This window comes from Monodon monoceros, unplaced genomic scaffold, assembly GCF_005190385.1.
Source record: "Monodon monoceros isolate NGI ecotype Baffin Bay Population unplaced genomic scaffold, NGI_Narwhal_1 Super_Scaffold_15, whole genome shotgun sequence".
Taxonomy (NCBI): domain Eukaryota; kingdom Metazoa; phylum Chordata; class Mammalia; order Artiodactyla; family Monodontidae; genus Monodon; species Monodon monoceros.
Genome location: NW_021703771.1, coordinates 46,215,973 through 46,238,953, shown reverse-complemented (window position 1 = coordinate 46,238,953; position 22,981 = coordinate 46,215,973). Strand labels below are relative to the sequence as shown.

The 22,981-nt window shown below is 38.6% G+C and overlaps 2 protein-coding genes and 1 long non-coding RNA gene across 5 annotated transcripts in view; 2 read left to right on the top strand and 1 right to left on the bottom strand.

Annotated features, from left to right (window-relative positions):
* The window catches only part of GOPC (golgi associated PDZ and coiled-coil motif containing), a 39,576-nt gene extending 35,704 nt beyond the window's left edge, over nt 1-3,872 (top strand). For both annotated transcript variants that reach the window (XM_029223664.1, XM_029223665.1), the window contains one exon: nt 1,323-3,872. In XM_029223664.1, the coding sequence (XP_029079497.1) occupies nt 1,323-1,453 (131 nt within the window). In that variant the 3' untranslated portion in view covers nt 1,454-3,872. The remainder of the gene's footprint in view (nt 1-1,322) is intronic.
* DCBLD1 (discoidin, CUB and LCCL domain containing 1) overlaps nt 1-22,981 on the bottom strand; it is a 96,913-nt gene that overhangs the window by 3,929 nt on the left and 70,003 nt on the right. The window lies entirely within an intron of this gene.
* On the top strand, nt 5,250-22,849 carry LOC114895968. Of its 2 annotated transcripts, XR_003793688.1 has the most exons (4): nt 5,250-5,851; nt 7,090-7,177; nt 18,379-18,478; nt 22,379-22,849. It is a non-coding gene; the product is annotated as an uncharacterized LOC114895968 (long non-coding RNA). The 2 variants fall into 2 exon arrangements; XR_003793687.1 differs by lacking the exon at nt 22,379-22,849 and having other exon boundaries at nt 18,379-19,366.

The window sequence follows — 22,981 nt, the reverse complement described above, 5'->3', positions numbered from 1 at the left end:
GCCATTCAAAGTGCAAGATAGACAAATGATTTTAATGTAGCAGAGTGTGAAAGTTCATTGATATGGTTTTAGATTCTATACTGTAAAATTTTGGTATACGATCAAAGAAGAATATTGACAGTTATCTGAAAAAGCTGACTTACTCTTCCCTCTTCTATCTATATATCTGTGTGAGGGTGAACTTTCTTCATATGCTTGCAACTCATTGAGTAGAAGCAAATATGAGAATCCAGCTATCTTCTGTAAAGCCAGACATTAAGGATATTTGCAAAACTGTAAAATAATGATATTCTTCTGACTAAATCTTTTGGAAAGTAGAATTATTTTCACTAAACAAATATGTTATTTATGTTAACATTTATGGAGTTTATTATCATTTTTAATAAAGTAATAAATTTTTTTTAGATTTCTCAGTTTTAATCACTAATATGGTAAACATCAGTACCTCACATAACATTAATAACCCACATGAACAAAAGCTCTTTGCAATTCTCAGTAGTTATTAAGAGTGTAAAGGCATCCTGAGACCAAAAAGTTGAGAACTGCTGGCATAGAGTTTTATAGTGAACTGATGAACTGTTGCCCTTTTGGTAAATCTATACGTTGTGAATTATCTATACAAAGACAGCAGTAGCAATCGTTCTCCCCGTGCATCTTGAACAAAACGATTGTGGCACTATGTCAAAACCTTGCGCTGTTGAGCTACTTTTCCTTTGCTTTTGTTGTCTTTCACCCTGCTATTTTTTGTCAGGATTAGAGGTCTTGTCCCTTGCTTTTTGCAGCTGAGGCTAAAAGGTTCTCTATCACCTGTGTAAATTGCAAACCACTTAAAATGTGACTCAAATATGTGTACTATTTGTAGATTAACCAAAATTAGTTTTAAATTTTATCTGGACATTGGACAAATTAGTTGTAGTGGTAAACTAGTATGTGCCTCAGTGAACTGAAGTTAAATTATGTGAAAGCAAAATGTAAAAGAGAAATACAGTTTACAGTTCAACAGGTATTTGTGTGAGTAGAACTTACTGAATTTTGGGATTGTGTGTGTCAGTTCTAAGTTTCATAGAAAATTTGGTAGGAAATTTTATATAATTTTTAGATAGGTCCAATAGATAATATTTAAAAATCTGTACAGTGTTTGATATCTGTTATAAGAAGGAAGAATTCCTTTGTCAGAGATTGCTGACTTGATTAATCTAGGGTCCCATTATTTGCTCCATATTATTATTAATTACAGTGGGCATTCCTTTGTTATAGCTCAATAAAAGTATGACTTTTTTTTTTTAACTAGAAAGTATCTGGATTTTTTCTCTTTCTTTCAGGATTTAATAAGAAAGCAGTAACTGACGGACATGAAAATGGAGACCTAGGAACTTCAAGTGAAACTCCACTCGAAGATGGTGCTTCTAAATTAGATGATCTGCACAGTCTGTATCATAAAAAATCTTATTAAACTGACTATCTCCAGACAAGATTGTTAATCAGACTATTCTGAATTTGGGGCACTAGGGAAGACGGTGACAAAGACTGTACAAGATCAAGGGAGGCTGTTGCCTAAATGAAAGGCGGGTACCTCAGGGCTTCACGTGAACAATTCTAAATGCATAAAACTCCCTATTTTCTGTGGTATACCATAATTGGCTATTGCATGGAAAGTAATTTTGATTTTCTTAAAATTGTAAAGCACCAAAGCATGTGTTTCCCAAAAGGATAGTACTAGGCTCTTAAGTACTAAATGAAGCACTACTGTTTTATTTGATTCCTTTTCCATTTAGTAGAAGGACAGTGCTAACTGGAATGTTTTTAAGAAATAGCCTTTAAATATAAGAGAATGAATGAATTCATACTGTATATTCCAGAATGTTAAGTGTGGTGTTTCAAAGGACAGAACTTGAATTGCAGAAATGTAGGCTTGACTTAATTTTTTTTTAACTGAAAGAATGGTTTTAGTGTTTTTTTTTAACTTAATGTGCTTCCTGATATCTAAGTCAGTTCTTAATGATCATTTATTATGAGTTTGCTTTTCAGTGTTATTCATTCAGTACAAAATAGTTTTCTTTAAGCAATCCTTTATCAATCAATGCTGCACTAGAGTTAGTTTCAGAAAAGTTATTGTACATTTTAGGTTTTTAGAAGAAATGCAGATGAGTGTAAAATACCTGTTCTCAATTATGTTGATCTTGTGTGCATGGTATTGGAGCATTACGTTATTAATGTTTAGTCACAAATGCTTTTTTTCTGGAATCCACGAAAGACAGTTTTATACATTTTGAGTTGTTCCTAATGTTTGTCTTGTGATAGTCCTGGCACTTAAAGATACATCTTTTCCGTCAGTAAAAGCTCAAATTTATTACCATGTCAATGAGATACATTCAAAAGCAGTTTTCTCTGAAAGTACCTAACTGATTTGCCAGTCATCCAAAAAGCTGAGGCACTGGAGAGTAAGATGAGGTGAACATGTTTTGATATGGTAATTGTTTTGGTTGGCTTTTCTTGTTTGTGTTTGTTTGACTAAAGTGCTTTTCATATGCAAACTAGATTGCTACTTCGCTTATCCCAGGAATAAGCATGGAGTGCCTGCTCTCTTATTTACTGTTCCGCAGGCCACTGTACTGGGCAGGGGAAAGTGAAAATATTGCATTTAAAGAGATGATAGTTTTGCCAATATCATTGTTTTAAAGGACATACGTTGAAGGCAATATTGATTGGGAGAAGGCTTTTATAGTATTATCAGTATCTCTTTCTAATATTCAAATGTTATGTGATATAAAACATGTTCTTTTATCTTTCCTAGATGCACTGTATATTTGTTCATAGGTAAATTTATAAAACGTATATACTTTATTTGGTGGTTTTGCTATTTATAAATTTTATGTTTTAACTGTTGCTCATTTATGGTTTGTTTTGGGTGGTTTTGTTCATCTGTATATCACCATGTTAATTTGTAATAGAAATGCACTTCATAGTATATATGGTTACTGATATTAAAATACCTTGTAGCATAGCGTCGCCTCTAAGCAGAAGCTAGTATTTAATTGTATAACTGAATAAGCAAGCTACATGTTATTGTTTGCTCCTGGCAGGCTAGGCCTCTTAAAAGAAAAAAAGTCTTCTCCTTATGCATCCCCTGCTCCAACACATGCCCCCATGCATGACATGAGATCTGCAAACTGGATTTTAGCCAGTGTACTCATTTAGTCAAAAAATTTTCCATTGTCACGTATCTGAAAACTTTTTGTTTTGACTTGAAACCATGTTATCTTACCTTTTTAAAACACAGCCTGGGATGGGATGGCCATGGCAGTTTTTCAGAGAGTATCCTTTATCTACTAAGACTGATTCCTTAGGAAATATTAGCTAACACCTTTTGATTTTCAAGAACTAATATGTCTATAAAGCGTTTTTTCTTTAGAGCCTTGAATTGGCATTTCTATGAGGACGCCGTGTAATATGAAGAATTGTATGAGATGGTTGTGATACAAACTTTCTGGGGGTGATAAGCAGAATGAAAAATTTCCCAGGTAGTTTAAAATTGCAAAGGTCAGTTCGCATTTCATTCCTGCCTCACCTTGCTTTTGCAGGCCTATGTGAGAGCTCAGATGCTACTATGAGATTCCCATCAGGTGTTTAGAAAGTACTCAGTTAAAAGTTCATTTTAGAATATATAGTCTTTGGGGGATGAACTAAGAATTACAGACTTTTCCCAAAGGACTGAATGAGAAACAGTTTTTATGTTTTCACATTTACAGGAAAGAAACTCATAACGAGTTTCAAGGACAAAACCAAACAGATAAGGAGAGAACTGTTGCAAAGCCATTACAATTAAAAAGGAAAAAGAAAAATATACATATGCACACACAAACAGAATAGCTGAGAAAAAATTTTCAAGAATGTGAGGGTTGTATGTATGTGTGTATATATTTACATTTAACTTCTAAAATTCTAAGTGTCTGTTGTGAATATGATGGCAGACAACATTTGGGTTATGAGACTTGTTAAAATAGATTGAAAAGAGATGACAGTTTTTTGATCCTTGGTAATATAACTGAATGGTTTTAGCTGAACAGTTGTCAAAAGTTAGCCCAGCTTGTCATTGGTGCTGGTTCTGTTCCCCCCACCGTGGACTTATTTTGTTTTCATGTTTAGAAACAGTATATTGATTCATGTGTAAGTTGCACATTTCTGACATCCTTATTACATAATCACTATCCCACCTATCCAGTCTTCCACATAGGGTCAGCCTCAAATCTATAGGATTTTGACAGATGTATTATATCTAGTTGTGTTGAATTTAGTATTTTTTTATTAGCCTGTAAATAAAGATGGCCTCTCCTACATTAAAATGGTATTAATCGCATTAAAAAAATAAACATTTTGCAATTCTTTCATGTTATATATTTTATTTATTATTTATTTCTAGTAGCTTCTGTTATTTGTACCAGCAAGTCATAAAGTCCATGCAAAGGCTGAACCTAGTTACTATGGTGGAACAGTTTTTTTTAGTAGGAATTAACTGTTTGATTTTAGGAACTATTTAATCTGAATTAGTTAAAAGCATATTGGTTGGAAGGAGCTGCCAGAGCAGCTGTGGGACCAGTTTTCTGTTGAATCGTAGCAGATGCAAAAACTCTAGTCTCCCTGGGTGAGTTTTATGTTACAAATATTGATGGCGAATGTTGCCTTTGAGGATAGCATTGATAAAAATTAGAAAACAAATCCTATTAGATACTATGTAAGAAGGTATTTATCCATTTTATCATCTAAGCATACATGATTTAGAAGTTCACAAATTGTATACAAAATAATTTTAGAAATATCTATAAACATTGTTCAGTTTGTTTGCCTCAGAAGTTGTACGTGTGGTCATTTATAGTCAACCTAAGAACTAGGTGTAGAATGTGTAGGAATGCTTTTTCTTTATCAAGGGTATCTGAGGTCAATCAGGAGGAAAAACTCACAAATGGTATTTTACTCTAAGTATTAATTAATGTAAACCATATTTCAGAAAATTACTTGAGTTATGAACATTTAGAAGTATTTATTTTTTTGTCATTGAGTAACTTTGATTTAGTCCTAATACAATACACTGTGTGTCAGCTTCCAATTCACCAAGCAATTTGGAAAAGTCTTTTCCCCAGAATTCACCCACATAGGATATTGTTCTTTTTATTAAATTAAAAAGATTATTTTATTAAAGGGGTTTTATAATCTTTTAAAAAAATTTTTAGCTGAAAGGTATTATTGCAAATTACCATGTGCTGTTGGTGCTAAACATCTGTTTTGATCACAAATCTTTTTCAGGTGTATTTTGAGAGCTACAGTCATGGTCGTGGCAGCCAGGAGAATGCACCCCTCAGCTCTCCAGCAGGAAGGAACATAAGGGACTGAAGGCCCTCCAGCCTCTGCACTCTGGTCATCCCCACATTAATGCATAGGCTCTGCCTCATGCTGCTGCCAACCAGGGACTGAGCATGGCAGAGAGTTGACTCCTTCACTTTGGCTTGAAGACTACCTGACGGTCTTGCCAGACTCCTTTAGGATTGCGTTATAGTCTCTAAGTCACTTTCACCCAACCTTCCTTCTTTCATTTACCTGGGGTCATGCCTGCATCAGGGGCTGGTTGCCTCCCAGCCTCCCACCAACCCCAGCTCCCACCCTGCTTTTCCTCACCAGCACTGCCCCTAGTAAGTCTGTTCTATAGCTGATCCCTTCTTGGTCTTGGTGTCTGCTTCTTGGAGGACCCAGACTAACACAAGTGGACCAGGAGTGAGATCTGAGAAAACAGGTTAATAGGAGATTAGGAGCTGGTTCATCTCCCTCCCAAAGGATGAAGAGGATGACATCCTGGCCGGTGAGTGGTGTACATATAGGCCCTGGCACAAGGTTATGGCTCAGTTACTAGATATTTCACAGATGGTGTGCAGAAAAGAGTTACCAAAGCAGGCTTGAACCTGTTATCCTTAGAAAGGCCTGCTTCTGAGGTTCACCTGTGGCTACTGTCCAGCAGTTTGGATCTCACGGGTGTCCCCCCCATTCCCTAATTGATAAGAGTGGTTTACTGTGCCTGAAATGTTTGTACAGACAATAGGGTTTATGTTGAACACCTGCTTTCCTTCTGGGACTCATGAATTTGGTACATGCTAGGCAAAGAGTGCCTACTTGACTGGGCACAATAAAAACCCTGGACTCCTATGCCCAGGCTCAGGCCAGCTTCCTGGTGGACAGTCCTTTATACATATTATACATCATTGCTGGAGGAATTAAGCTCATCCTGTGTGACTCCATTGGGAAAAGACTCTTGGAGCTCGTGCTCATTTCATCTGGACTTTGTTCATGTGCCTTTTCCCTTTGCTGATCTTGCTTGGTGTTCTTTCTCTGTAGTAAATCACAGTTGTGAGTATAGGTCTATGGTTAGTCCTGTGGGCCCTTCTAGCAAGTCGCTCAACCTGGGGGTGGTCTTAGAGACCCCAGAAACAGGTGGTAACTTAGGCAAATATCCCCATGGAGAGGAATTCTCTAGAAGTTCAATGAGGCAGGCGTTTGATAAATACAGAAAGGACAGTGTCTACAAAAACAGAATTGGCTGGTTACTGCTTGGTTGTATTGATGACCTATAGAAGGATAATGAGAGACTGAGGGATGTTATCAAGCTGTTAATACTGAAATGTGAGAGCTAAAGGACCTCTGAGGAGCTCATAAGGAGGCCTTTTCTCCTGCAATGGAAGGATTGAAACAGCCAAGATTCAGGCTGAGCATCTAATTGTTACAATCACAAAGCTTCAGAGACTTGACTTAAATGTTTAGCCACATTATATTTTGTGAAATTCAAGGTTTTGGTAGGGAAAACCTAGAACCTTGAAACATGCCATGGGGACACCTGGATGGATGCCCCTGAAGATGTTGACTCTGCAGTCCCTACTGCATCCTATAGTCTTGCAGAAGCAGCCCAGCCTTCCCTAATAAGTCACCTCTGCTTATGCTGGAAGATGCTGCAGAGGCTGATATCCACCCCTCCTCCTCCCACCCTTTCCCCCCTCTCCCCCGCAGCCCAAGACAGTAACTGCCCCTCTCCTCTTTCTTTGCTCCTAGGCGTATAACTAGGGTTAAATCCTAGCAAATCCTGGCTGCAGATGTGCTGGGCCTGGTAAGGGAGAAGAAAGACCACACATCAAAAAAGGTAAGATTTGGCTAGCGTATCCTGGCAGAAGCCAAGGAAGTGCTACTGGGATTAGATTTTTGACAGTGCTTGATAAAGGGCTAAACTCTCCAGTTGAAAGAAAGGATTCAAATTGGAAAAAAAGCCAGCAAAAAGTTCTTTATGAGGAACATACCTAAGGATACAGAAAGTTTGAAAGTGAAAAGATGAAGATACACTAGGCATATATTCTCCAAAGGCAAGCTGAGATAGTTAATATTCATATCAGAGAGAATAGACTTCAAGGGAAAAGAAAGCATTATCAGGCATGGAGAAAGCTACTTATATATATATATATATTTTTTTTTAATTAAAGTATAGTAGGTTTACAATATTGTTTTAGTTTCAGATGTACAACAAGTGATTCAGTTATATTTTTTCTTCAGATTATTTCCTATTACAGGTTGTTACAAGATATTGAATATAGTTCCCTCTGCTATACAATAAGTCCTTGTTGTTTATCTGTTTTATGTATAGTAACTTGTATCTGTTAATTCCATACTTCTAATTTATCCCTCCCCCCTCCTTTCCCCTTTGATTACCATAAGTTTGTTTTCTGTGTCTTTGAGTCTGTTTCTGTTTTGTAGATAGATTCATTTGTATTATTTTTTAGATTTCATATTTAAGTGATATCATATAATATTTATCTTTCTATGTCTGACTTCCCTTAATATAATATTCCCTAGGTTGTTTCATGTTGTTGCAAATAGCAATATTTCATTCTTTTTTATGGCTGGGTAGTATTCCATTGTAGACATATACCACATCTTCTTAAACCAGTCGTCTGTTGATGGGCCTTGGGTTGTTTCCATGTCTTGGCTATTGTAAATAATGACGCTATGAACATTGGGGTGCATGTATCTTTTCAGATTAGAGTTTTCATCTTTTTTGGGTACATGCCCAGGAGTGGGATTGCTGGATCATATGGTAGCTCTACTTTTAGTTTTTTAAGGAACCTCCATACAGTTTTCCATAGTGGCTGCACCAATTTACATTTCTACCAAGAGTGTAGGAGAGTTTCCTTTTTCCACGCCCTCCAGCATTTATCATTTGTACACTTTTTGATGACATCCATTCCGACTGGTGTGAAGTGATACCTCATTGTGGTTTTAATTTGCATTTCTCTAATAATTAGCAAAGTTGAGCATCTTTTCCTGTGCCTGTTGGCCATCTGAATGTCTTCTTTGGGGAACTGTCTGTATCTTCTTTGGAGCAATGTCTACTTACTTCTGTGCATTTTTTGATTGGGTTGTTCGTTTTTTTGATATTGAGTTGTATGAGCTGTTTGTATATATTTTGGATACTAATGTCAGTCATATTGTTTGCAAATATTATCTCCCATTCCATATGTTGTCTTTTTCTTTTGTTAGTGGTTTCGTTTGCTGTGCAAAAGCTTTTAAGTTTGATTAGGTCCAATTTGTTTATTTTTGCTTTTATTTCTTTTGCCTTGGGAAACTGATCTAAGAAAATACAGCTACGATTTATGTCCGAGAATGTTTTGTCTGTATTCTCTTCTAGGAGTTTTATGGTGTCATGATAAACCATTTTGAGTTTAGTTTTGCATGTGGTGTGATGAGAGGTTCTAATTTCACTGATTTACATGTAGCTATCCAGCTTTCCTAGCACCACTTGTTGAAGAGACTGTCTTTTCTTCATTGTATATTCTTGCCTCCTTTGTCGTAGATCAATTGACCACAGGTGTGTGGGTTTATTTCTGGGCTCTGCGTTCTTTTCCGTTGAGCTATATGTCTGTTTTTGTACCAACACCACGCTGTTTTGATTACTGTACCTTTGTAGTATTGTCTGAAGTCTGGAATGATTATGCGTCCAGCCTTGTTCTTTTTCCCCACAGTTGTTTTGACATTTCTGGGTCTTTTGTGGTTCCGTATAAATTTTAGTATTATTTATTCCAGTTCTTTGAGAAATGTCATGGGTATTTTGATAGAGATTGCATTAAATCTGTAGATTGACTCCCTCTTGCAAGAGCACCAGAATCACAACTAACTGCTGAACAATCATCATCAGGAAGACACTGGAACTCAGCAAGGATACCCCACATCCAAAGACAAAGGAAAAGCCACAATGAGACAGTAGGAGGGGCGCAATCACAATAAAATCAAATCCCATGACTCACAAACTGGAGAACAATTATACCACAGAGGTCCACCCACTGGAGTAAGGTTCTGAGCCCCATGTCAGGCTTCCCAACCTGGGTGTCTGACAATGGGAGGAGGAATTTCCAGAGAATCAGACTTTGAAGGCACACGGAATTTGATTGCAGGACTTTGACACGACTGGGAGAAACAGAGACTCCACTCTTGAAGGGCACACACAGGGTAGTGTGCACATCGGGACCGAGGGGGAAGGAGCACTGACCCCATAGGAGACTGAGCCAGGCCTGCCTGTTGGTGTTGGAGGGTCTCTTGCAGAGGCGGGGGGCAGCTCTGGCTCACTGCGAGGACAAGGACACTGGCAGCAGAAGTTCTGGGAAGTACTCCTTGGCGTGAGCCCTCCCGGAGTCGGCCAAACAACGAACAGGGAAGGAACGCAGCCCCCCCCATCAGCAGACAAGCATATTAAAGTTTTACTGAGATCTGCCCAGCAGAGCAACACCCAGGTCTACCCACCATGAGTCCCTCCCATCAGGAAGCTGGCACAAGCCTCTTAGATAGCCTCATCCACCAGAGGGCAGACAGCAGAAGCAAGAAGAACTACAGTCCTGCAGCCTGTGGAACGAAAACCACATTCACAGAAAGACAGACAAAATGAAAAGGCAGAGGACTACGTACCAGATGAAGGAACAAGATTAAAACCTCAGAAAAACAACTAAATGAAGTGGAGATAGGCAACCTCCCAGAAAAAGAATTCAGAATAATGATAGTGAAGATGATCCAAGACCAAAGAAAAAGAAAGGAGGCAAAGATCGAGAAGATGCAAGAAATGTTTAACAAAGACCTAGAAGAATTAAAGAACAAACAAACAGAGATGAACAGTACAATAACTGAAATGAAAACTGTACTAGAAGGAATCAATAGCAGAATAACTGAGGCAGAAGAACGGATAAGTGACCTGGAAGACAGATTGGTGAAATTCACTGCCACGGGACGAAATAAAGAAAAAAGAATGAAAAGAAATGAAGACAGCCTAAGAGACCTCTGGGACAACATTAAACACACCAAGGTTCGCATTATAGGGGTCCCAGAAGGAGAAGAGAGAGAGAAAGACCTGAGAAAATATTGGAAGAGATTATAGTCGAAATCTTCCCTAACATGGGAGAGGAAGTAGCCACCCAAGTCCAGGAAGCACAGAGAGTCCAAGGCACAATAAACCCAAAGAGAAACACACCAAGACACATAGTAATCAAATTGACAAAAATTAAAGACAAAGACAAATTATTGAAAGCAGCGAGGGAAAAACGACAAATAACATACAAGGGAACTCCCATAACGTTAACAGCTGATTTCTCAGCAGAAACTCTACAAGCCAGAAGTGAGTGGCATGATATATTTAAAGTGATAAAAGGAAAGAAACTACAACCAAGATTACTCTACCCGGCAAGGATCTCATTCAGACTCAGTGGAGAAATCAAAAGCTTTACTGACAAGCAAAAGCTAAGAGAATTCAGCACCACCAAACCAGCTCTACAACAAATGCTAAAGGAACTTCTCTAAGTGGGAAACACAAGAGAAGAAAAGGACCTACGAAAACAAACCCAAAACAATTCAGAAAATAGTAATAGGAACATACATATTGATAATTACCTTAAATGTGAATGGACTAAATGCTCCAACCAAAAGACACAGGCTCACTGAATGGATACAAAAACAAGACCCATATATATGCTGTCTACAAGAGACCCACTTCAGACCTAGGGACACATACAGACTGAAAGTGAGGGGATGGAAAAAGATATTCCATGCAAATGGAAATCAGAAGAAAGCTGGAGTAGCACTACTCATATCAGATAAAATAGACTTTAAAGTAAAGAATGTTACAAGAAACAAGGAAAGACACTACATGATGATCAAGGGATCAATCCAAGAAGGAGATATAACAATTATATATGCACCCAACATAGGAGCACCTAAGGCAAATGCTAACAGCTATAAAAGAGGAAATTGGCTGTAACACAATAATAGTGGGGGACTTTAACACCTCACTTACATCAATGGACAGATCATCCAGACAGAAAATTAATAAGGAAACACAAGCTTTAAATGACACAATAGACCAGATAGATTTAATTGATATTTATAGGACATTCCATCTGAAAATAGCAGATTACACTTTCTCTCAAGTGCACATGGAACATTCTCCAGGATAGATCACATCTTGGGTCACAAATCAAGCCTTGGTAAATTTAAGGAAATTGAAATCATATTAAGCGTGTTTTCCAACCAAACACTATAAGATTAGAAATAAATTATGGGGAAAAAATACAAACACATGCAGGCTAAACAATACATTACTAAATAACCAAGAGATCACTGAAGAAATCAAAGAGGAAATCACAAAATACCTAGAGACAAATGACAACAAAAACACGACAATCCAAAACCTATGGGGTGCAGCAATAGCAGTTCTAAGAGAGAAGTTTATAGCAATACAATGCTACCTCAAGAAACAAGAAAAATCTCAAACAATCTAACCTTACACCTAAAGGAACTAGATAAAGAAGAACAAACAAAACTGAAAGTTAGTAGAAGGAAAGAAATCATAAAAGTCAGAGCAGAAATAAACGAAATAGAAACAAATAAAACAATAGCAAAGATCAATAAGACTAAAAGTTGGTTCTTTGAGAAGATAAACAAAATTGATAAACCTTTAGCCAGACTCGTCAAGAAAAAGAGGGAGAGGACTCAAATCAATAAAATTAAAGATGAAAAAGGAGAAGTTACAGTGGACACCACAGAAATACAAAGCATCACAAGACTACTACAAGCAACTGTATCCCAATAAAATGGACAACCTGGAAGAAATGGACAAATTTTAGAAAGGTATAACCTTCCAAGACTGAACCACAAAGAAATAGAAAATATGAACAGACCCATCATCACAAGTAATGAAATTGAAACTGTGATTAAAAATCTTCCAACAAACAAAAGTCCAGGACCAGATGGCTTCACAGGTAAATTCTATCAAACATTTAGAGAAGAGCTAACACCCATCCTTCTCAAACTCTTCCCAAAAATGGCAAGGGAAGGAACGCTCCCAAACTCATTCTATGAGGCCACCATCACCCTGATACCAAAACCAGACAAAGATACTACAAAAAAAGAAAATTACAGACCAATATCACTGATGAATATAGATGCAAAAGTCCTGAACAAAATACTAGCAAACAGAATCCAACAACACATTAAAAGGATCATACACCATGATCAAGTGAGATTTATCCCAGGGATGCGAGGATTCTTCAATATACACAAATCAATCAGTGTGATACACCATATTAACAAATTGAAGAATAAAACCCATATAATCTCAATAGATGCAGAAAAAGCTTTTGACAAAATTCAACACCCATTTATGATAAAAACTCTCCAGAAAGTGGGTATAGAGGGAACCTACCTCAGCCTAATAAAGGCTGTATATGACAAACCCACAGCAAACATCATTCTCAATGGTGAAAAACTGAAACCATTTCCACTAAGATCAGGAACAAGACAAGGATGTCCACTCTTGCCACTGTTATTCAACGTAGTTTTGGAAGTCCTAGCCACAACAATCAGAGAAGAAAAAGAAATAAAAGGAATACAAATTGGAAAAGAAGAAGTAAACCTGTCACTGTTTGCAGATGACATGATACTATACATAGAGAATCCTAAAGATGCCACCAGAAAACTACTAGATCAGTGAATTTGGTAAAGTTGCAGGATACAAAATTAATGCACAGAAATCTCTTGCATTCCTATACACTAACAACAAAAGATCAGAAAGAGAAATTAAGGAAACAATCCCATTTACCATTGCAACAAAAAGAATGAAATACCTAGGAATAAACCTACCTAAGGAGGTAAAAGACATGTACTCAGAAAACTATACAACACTGATGAAAGAGATCAAAGATGACACAAACAGATGGAGAGATATACCATGTTCTTGGATTGGAAGAATCAGTATTGTGAAAATGAATATACTACCCAATGCAGTCCAGAGATCAGTGCAATCCCTATCAAATTACCAATGGCATTTTTCACAGAACCAGAACAAAAAATCTTAACATTTGTATGGAAACACAAAAGACCCCAAATAGCCAAAGCAATCTTGAGGGAAAAAATCGGAGCTAGAGGAATCAGGCTCCCTGACTCCAGACTAATACTACAAAGCTACAGTAATCAAAACTGTATGGTACTGGCACAAAAACAGAACTATAGATCAGTGGAACAGGATAGAAAGCCCAGAGGTAAAGCCACACATCTATGGTCAACTAATGACAAAGGAAGGATATACAATGGAGCAAAGACAGTCTCTTCAATAAGTGGTGCTGGGAAAACTGGACAGCTACATGTAAAAGAATGAAATTAGAACACTCCCTAACATCATACAGAAAAATAAACTCAAAATGGATTAAAGACCTAAATGTAAGACCAGACACTATAAAACTCTTAGTGGAAAACATAGGAGGAACACTCTTTGACATAAATCACAGCAAGATCTTTTTTAACCAACCTCCTAGTGTAATGGAAATAAAAACAAAAATAAACAAATGGGACCTAATGAAACTTAAAAGCTTTTGCCCAGCAAAGGAAACTATAAACAAGACAAAAAGACAACCCTCAGAATGGGAGAAAATATTTGCAAGCGAATCAGCAAAGGAGTAATCTCCAAAATATTAAAACAGCTCATGCAGCTCAATATTAAAAAAAAAACAACCCAATCAAAAAGTGGGCAGAAGACCTAAATAGACATTTCTCCATAGAAGACATACAAATGGCCAAGGTGCACATGAAAAGCTGCTCAACATCACTAATTATTAGAGAAATGCAAATCAAAACTTCAATGAGGTATCACTTCACACCGGTTAGAATAGTCATCATCAGAAAATCTACAAACAACAAATGCTGCAGAGGGTGTGGAGAAAAGGGAGCCCTCTTGCACTGTTGGTGGGAATGTAAATTGATACAGCCACTATGGAGAAGAGTATGGAGGTTCCTTAAGAAACTAAAAATAGAATTACCATATGATCCAGCAATCCCACTACTGGGCATATACACAGAGAAAACCATAATTCAAAAAGACACATGCACCCCATTGTTCATTGCAGCACTGTAGCCAGGTCCTGGAAGCATCCTAAATGCCCATCGACAGACAAATGGATAGAGAAGATGTGGTACATATATACAATGGAATATTACTCAGCCATAAAAAGAAATGATATTGGGTAATTTGTAGAGACATGGATGGACCTAGATAGAGCCTGTCATACAGAGTGAAGTCAGTCAGAAAGAGATAAATATCGTATGTTAACGCATATATGTGGAATCTAGAAAAATGGTACAGATGAACTGGTTTGCAGGGCAGAAATAGAGACACAGATGTAGAGAACAAACGTATGGACATCAAGGAGGGAAAGCGGTGGGCGGGTGGGGATGGTGGTGTGATGAATTGGGCAATTGGGATTGACATGTATACACTGATGTGTATAAAATTGATGACTAATAAGAACCTGCTGTATAAAAAAATAAATCTGTAGATTGCTTTGGATAGTATAGCCATTTTAGCAATATTAATTATTCCAATCAAGGGCATGGGATATCTTCCCATTTCTTTGAATCATCTTCAATTTCCTTTATCAATGTTTTATAGTTTTCTGCTTATAGGTCTTTCACCTGCTTGGTTAAATTTATTCCTAGGTTTTGGGTTTTTTGGGTTTTTTGATGTGATTTTAAATGGGATTTTTTTTTTACTTCCTCTTTCTGATATTTCATTGTTAGTGTAAAGAAATACAACAGATTTCTGTATATTAATTTTGTGTCCTGCTACCTTCACATTCCAATGTGAAAATAATGCTAATCTTGTATATGCCAATTTTAACTAGCCTCAAAAGTTATAAGGTAAAAATAGAACCATAAAAAAATTATAAAAGTCCCTCACAATAGTGGAGATTGCAAGAAAACTTTCAAAGAAACTAGGAGAGAAGGAAGATTTAAACAGCAAAAGTAACAAGATTGTTTTAAAGTTCAAGTTAAAGAGGGTATTTGGTTATAAATGAAAGCTTTAGCCTTTGATAGGCTAGGGATGATAGATGAATGGACTATAAGAAGGAAAATTAGATACACAAAACATAAAACAGACAACTAAAACTTAGACGCTATGCTTTGGAAAGGTAAAATTTGCAATTTGCTAAAATGCCAGCAGGGGGCAGAAGATTCCATATGTGATATTTTACTGCCACCTATTGTTAAGAGCTGGAAGGCTTTATAAAGATTATCAAAAAAATGCTGTTTATTATGAGGATGAACAAACTGAGGACTAGGAAAGATATTACTTTCCAGGGTCACACACCTAGTAAGTGTCAGAGGCAGAACTCAAATCCATCTCTTGGTTCATCTTTAATAGGCCATATTCAAAGAGAGAAAAAGGAAATACAGATGAAATTGTTGGTTTTTCAGTCTTGCTCTCCCAATAATTATTTTTAGTTTTCTTAAATAATGCAAGGTTTGATGAAGCCTAGGATTGATTCTGTTTTGATTTTTTTTTTAATTAATGAATTTATTTATTTTTTGGCTGCGTTGGGTCTTCATTGCTGCACGTGGGCTTTCTCTAGTTGTGGCCAGCAGGGGCTACTCTTTGTTGTGGTGCGCGGGCTTTTCATTGCGGTGGCTTCTCTTGTTGTGGAGCATGGGCTCTAGGCGCGCAGGCTTCAGTAGTTGTGGCATGTGGGCTCAGTAGTTGTGGCTTTCGGCTCTAGAGCGCAGGCTCAGTAGTTGTGGCACACGGACTTAGTTGCTCCGCAGTATGTGGGATCTTCCTGGACCAGGGCTGGAACCCGTGTCCACTGCATTGGCAGGTGGATTCTTAACCACTTGGCCACCAGGGAAGTCCAACTGTTTTGATTTTTAAAAATCATGGTTGAGCTGGATCTGGATTTCAGTAGAAATAGTTTCTTTGTAGTTGAGTGACTGTTAGAATGCAAGAACTTCTCAAGTTACAAGTAGAGTCCTCCATCCTTGAGACTATAGCATTCCCCTTCCCCCCACACACAAATGTGTGTGTGTGTGTGTGCGTGTGCACGCGCGCGCCTGCCTACGGTCCCCAGTTCTTTAGTAAGCAATGTTTGTGACATTCAGCGAAGTGTCATTGTCACTAGGTGCCTTCCTATTGTCATCCTCACCATTATTAAGGGCATTTTTACCTCTGCCTATGGCTGTAACAAGTGGATTATCAGCTTCTGAAAGTGGGAAAATAGTAGAACTAAAAAAAAAAATTAAAAACTGATTTTTCAGGGGAAAAAGACAAACTGTTGGCTATACCAGTCATAAAAAGGAGAGTACTAAAGGCAAATGCACAAAATAGGAAATACGGGAGAAATAGCCATAAAAGCAGAGGGAACTAAAAGGATAACGAAAGACTGTTTTGTTCAATTCCATATGAATAAATTTGAAAACTTTTCTAAGAGAATACAATTTACCCAAACTGAAGTTTTAAAATCTAAACAGATTTCTCTAGAAAAAAAATTGTCAGATTGTTGCCAACCCTGACAAATTACTCCAATATATACTTTCATAGGGCAATACTACTAAACCTTTAAAGGGCAGATAATTCTAATGCCTAGCAAGCGAAGAACATAGGAAGAGGAGAAAACTTCTAAATTGTTTTTGTCAAGCTAAAAAAACCTGATGAGGATTGGCACAAAGAAAAAATTGAAAGGGTATCTTGAAAAAGAATATTAATGCAAAAATTCTAAATAAAATGTTATCACTGTGAATTCAGCAGCACTTTAATAGACTCTTACACCATAACCAAATGTTTAACGTTAGGGCATCTATTGGTATAATTAATCATTTGGCTGGGTCTAGAGAGGGATCCTAGGGAAGAAAATCATTTGCTTCTAATTCCATAGATGCTGAAAAGGCATTGGTCAAATTCAATACCCATTCTTGGTGAGGGGAGAAAAGGGACATAATCTAATAACATATACCCCAACATAATCTATGCCCCAAAGCCAGCATCATGTTTAGTAGGGAGATACTAGAAGCATTTAATATGGCACTGGAGGAATTAAATGTACATATAAGTATTATAAAGGAGGTTGCATCAGCACTATTTGCAGACATCATGATCACATTCCCAAAAAACTAAATCAACTAAAAACTACTAGAAATAAGGAATTTAGTAAAGGAGCAGTGTGTAAACAATCAGGACAAAAAATTAATTATATATTCAAATATATATGTCTGTAACTGCTAATGCCAACATAGTGCTTATCATGGGTCAGGCACTGTTCTAAAGGTTTTACATGTATTAACTCTTGCAGTGTTCACCATAACCCCATGAGGTATATACTATTATGATCTTCATTTAGAAATAAGGAAATGGAGTCATAGAGAGGTAAAATAACATTTTCTTGGTCACACAACTAGAGCAGAATTTGAACCCAGGCAGGCTAGTCCCAGAATTCATGCTTTTTTCCACTAGGGCCATAGTGGTTCTTGATATATAAAAGGAGGGGTGTGGGATCATTTACAATGACAACAAAAAACACCTAAGCATAAATTAAACCAAAAATGTGTATTAGTAATATGAAGACCATTTAAAATGCCCTGAAAGGATGCAAAAGAAGGCTTGAACAAATGGAAAGGGTTATTATAGAAAATAAAAATTCCATTAGAAAAAAGAATGGGAGATAAAGCATATGAAAATTCTAGGCTTAGATCGCTCTTGGAAGAAAGAGGACAGGTAATTAGAAGGACTTGGGATATTAAGGGAGAGTTCTTTACGTTTGTGAGATTTGAACAAGTTTATAGGTCGAGAGGAAGATACCAGTTCAGAGGGAGAAGTTGAAAATAAGGGAAATGGAAATAATTGGAGGGAAATCAGAGGTGAGGGAGAGGCAGTGGGTGAAGGTTTCAAACACCTTTTCCATCGACACAGGAGGGAAGGATTGGAGTAGATACAGCTTTTTGTGGGAAGAGGGATGGACAGGTAGTTGTAGGATCTGATTTTAATGACTTTCCTAGGTGGAGGAGGTGGCAAGATCTCAGAGTAAAGGGAAACTGTGCAGAGTGGCATTGCTTTGGAATAGCTGCTGAGAGAGATGGAAAAAGAAGTGGATCCAAGGTAAGTGAAAGGGTTGAGGAGTAATGAGCCCCCAGGTAAATTGGAAACTGGGAGTTGGTAAGAGCCCCTGTGTGAATAGTTACACAGTGTTTTTCTGCTGCAGTGATGCAGATGTGAAGATGGTTTCCTGAAGGGCACTTACGTTGTCAGGGCCTCAGGTTTGGCAGTCCAGGAGAGACTATAGAGTGAAAATGCTCAGACAAAACAGTTCAAGTGATGGATGGGGAAGAAGAGGCAACTGAAAAAGCTTAGCAGCCAGAGGAAAATGGCGGGATCTAGGCATTAAAGAAATTAAATTAAATCTCTTAATGAGATCAATGAATAAGTAGTATAAAAGGTGAGGAATCAGAAGAATTGGAGGTTTGGAGCAGAGACAGAATTATTAAGATTTCAGAGCTGGAGTTCTTGCTGATAACAAGTGTGGACGTGTGTGGAGGTGGTTTAAGTGGACTGCAGGTTTCTAGAGTAAATGTCAAAAAATCATACAAGTGACCATGTTGGACACTGAACTGTTCAATATGATTAACAGAGGAAAAACGGAGAAGAATTGAGCTAGGTGACAGTCCTCAGTCAATGGGGAAAATGGCTTGGAAGATATTAGGGGACACATGGAGAAGAAAAGGTGGTAGAGCTAGCCGGCACGAGTATCATAAAGGCAGAGAGTTTTGCATGGGGCTGAAAGAGAGAGTGGATGGGGAAGTGGGAATCAGGAGGAAGGTGTGCATTGTGGGATAGTTGAAGAGAAAAGGCAGCCTCCACTTGAAAAGGGCTAAAAGAAATGGTGTTGGAAGACAATTTAGACTTCAGATTGGGCAGAAAGAAAAGGAGGCAGTATTTATTGATCACCTGTTTATGCAAAACACTGATATAATTAGTCTTCACAACAGCCCCCCCCCCCTTTTTTTTTTTTTTTGCGGTACGTGGCCTCTCACTGCTGTGGCCTCTCCCGTTGTGGAGCACAGGCTCTGGACACGCAGGCTCAGCGGCCATGGCTCACGGGGCCAGCTGCTTCGCAGCATGTGGGATCCTCCGGGACCGGGGCATGAACCCGTGTCCCCTGCATCTGCAGGCGGACTCTCAACCACTGCGCCACCAGGGAAGCCCCCACAACAGCCCTTTTATAATCCTTTCCACTTTAGGGATTAAGAAGTGGGTTTAGAAATCACCAGTGTTAAAAGATACACTGAGGTTGGGCTTCCCTGGTGGCGCAGTGGTTGAGAGTCTGCCAGCTAATGCAGGGAACACGGGTTCAAGCCCTGGTCTGGGAGGATCCCACATGCCGTGGAGCAACTGAGCCCGTGAGCCACAGCTGCTGAGCCTGTGCGTCCAGAGCCTGTGCTCTGCAACCAGAGGCCGCGATGGTGAGTGGCCCCCGCTTGCCACAACTAGAGAAAGCTCTCGCACAGAAATGAAGACCCAACACAGCAAAAATAAATAAATTACTAAAACTCCTAACCCCAACATCTTCTTAAAAAAAAAAAAAAGATACACTGAGGCATATTAAAATTTTTAAGAGTTTATTTGAGCATTTATGGATTCTAATTGGGTAAAGACAAGCTGGAAGTAGTTAGGAGCACTTCACCAAAGGAGCCAGAAGAAAGACTTATTAGAGAAAGTATGGAAAGTATGGAAGCAAAGAAAGGAAATTATTTGATTGGCTAGAGCATAAAGACTAGTTCGCTATTTGTGATTGGTTGTCCTTAGCTTTCCATTTCATAACCTTGAGTTATTTACAGGCTTAGATTTTGGTTTGCTTACCTAGGCTGCCATGGCATTAGAGCCACATCAGTCTCATGTCCTCCTTGTTTAACTAATTTAACACCAGTATAATGTGCCTGAAGTCATGTATTTAAAAAGATTAAATCCCAGGTTAAACCTGAGTTCTATATGGTTCTAAAGCCTGTGATATTTGCAATAAATATGATATCTTCTGTCTGTTGGGGAGGTATCATTCCAAGATGGCAGACTAGATAAGAAAAACTGTCTATGAATTCCTGGGTAAAATAAAATCAGAATTCTTTAAAAGGCCCAGCTAATCTTAAGAAATAAAGGGAAATACCCAGGTATCAGAATCAAAGAAGAAACTGACAAGTAGAGTGATAAGCACTGACTGGAGCTGAGGCTCTGGGCATCCTGGGGTTGGGGAGGGTTTCATTTCCTTAGATGCTGGGTATTTAACCTCCAGGAAGGGATAGGAAACAAGATTTGGGGTTAGGCGTGGCAGGAACAGTGAAAGAGTGAACCTAAAAAAATCTGCCCAATAAGAGAACAAAGGATGAATGAATGACCCTGGGTGACAAGGGCAGTCTCCCCTGAGGAATTAAAACCAGGGGGCTGTGCTGCACACAGGCTTGGGTCTAAACTTTCAGTATAGTCTAGGAACCGCCAATCCAAAAGTTAAAATACAAACCGGTGCAGGATGGGTGATACTCCTGGTATTAGGGTTGCCAGATTTAGCAAATAAAAGTTAAAGGACATGAATACTTTTTTAGTATAAATCTGTCCCATTGCACAGAACATACTTGAACTAAAGAATTATTTGTTTTTTATCTGAAATCCAAACTTAACTGGGTATCCTGTATTTTATCTGGCAGACCTGCCTGGTGTACCTGACAGATACAAATTCGAAACCCCTCAGAAAGGACATTGTCATGAAGTTTTCACAAGGAGGAAAAAGCCCTGCTGAGGGATGGCTCACAATCAAAAGTCTGAGACCACACAAAGACACAAACCATCACAAACAAGAGTCGGTAGAAACAACAAACAGGACAGAGCCTCAAGAACTTCTGCTTGTTCATTCACTGAGCAGATACTTCTTGAACACTGTCCTAAGTGCTGGGAGTATGCAGGGAACAAAACAGACAAAAGTCATTCCCCTCATGGGATACGGTCTAGTGGGAGAGTCAGATAATAAGCAAGAAAACAAAACTGTGCCGGATTAGCGACACACATTAAGGAGAAAAGTAAAGTAGGAAAGGAGATAGAAAGTGTGTTAGAGGAGAAGTGTGCAGTTTCCTGCCAGGGAGAGGAAGGAAGAGGCTGTGGAGGTTTCAGTGGAGTACAGACTTGACAGAGGTAAAAGAACAAGCCGTGCAGCCATCCAGGGGAAGAGCTTCCCAGGAAGAGAACAGCAAGTGCACGTGTAGGTGACAGCCAGAGGGCCCACGTGGCTGGCATGGGGTAAACAAGGTGGGAGAAGTGGGAGATGAGGTCAGAGAGGTGACAGCACGATGGGGGGTGCAGATCACAGATTTGTCCTGTCCAACACAGTAGCCACACGTGGCCATCTACATTTAAATAAATGAAAATTCAACAATTAAAAATGTATTCTTCAGTCACTCCAGCCACATTTCAAGTGCTCCATAGACACAGGTGGCTGGTGGCTACCCTACTGAGCAGCTCAGGGAGTATTTCCATTCTTGCAAAAGTTTTACTGGACAGTGTTGACAGAGCCTTATCACTGCACAGACTTTGGCTTTTACTCTAAATGAGATGAAGATAACAGAAAAATCAAAGAGAATGTAAAATTAATAGGTTTCAAATGATTAAAAGGAATCAAAGCCAAAGAAAATACCAAGACAGTGTAGAAAAGGGAAGACTTGAAAAAGAATCAGCAGACCGTCCAGAAATGTTTTTATAATTGACATTAAAACCTCAATGATTAAACAGCCGATCAGGTAGCAGAACTGAGAATTAGTAAACTGGAGTGTAATATGTAATCTTACACAGTGCTTCATGTGGGCCAGATGGTGCTCTGAAAGCTTCATTTAATCTTCCTAACAGCCATAGGTAGGGGGAGAGTATTTTTTCCCCCCAGGTAACAAGCAAGGAAACAGGTGCAGAGAAGTTCTGGTGCCTTGTCCACCATGCACTCGACAACTGTGCCATGTTGTCTTTCAGGAATTCACCTAGAATGCAGCACAGAACGATAATGAGATGGAAAGTAAGAGGGATGAGAGACATGGGGGATAGAATGAGAAGGTCCAATGAGCATCCAACAGGAATTCCAGGACTGAATAAAGAAAACAGCAAAGAGGCAAGTAGTATTGGAAAAAAGGGGCTGCGACTTTTCACAGTTGATAAAGATGAATCCTAAGATTCTAGAAGCACAAGTCCCAAGTGAATACAAATGAATTTATAGCCCAACACAAAGTGGTAAAATTGCAGAATACCAAAAAGCAGAGTGAAAAATCTTTAAAGCCTGTAGGGGAATTTATTCCCAGAATAGGGAGAGGCTGGGCGAGAGACCCATAGTGGGAGAATGAGAGATGTGTAGTGGGCCATGAACACAGCAGTGTGGCTTTGAGAGGGGCACTGGGTGACTGGATGGGCTGTGTTTTGGGGAGGGACTGCTAGCTGGACTGTATTCAACCCTAGCTTCTCATTAGTGGGACTCAGCTCCTCCCCATTCCTGGCAAGAGCCTAGTCATGTGCTCTCTCTTAACAAGTAAGTACAGGGTGAGCACTGCTCTCAGAACCTTAATAAATATTTGGTGCATGAAT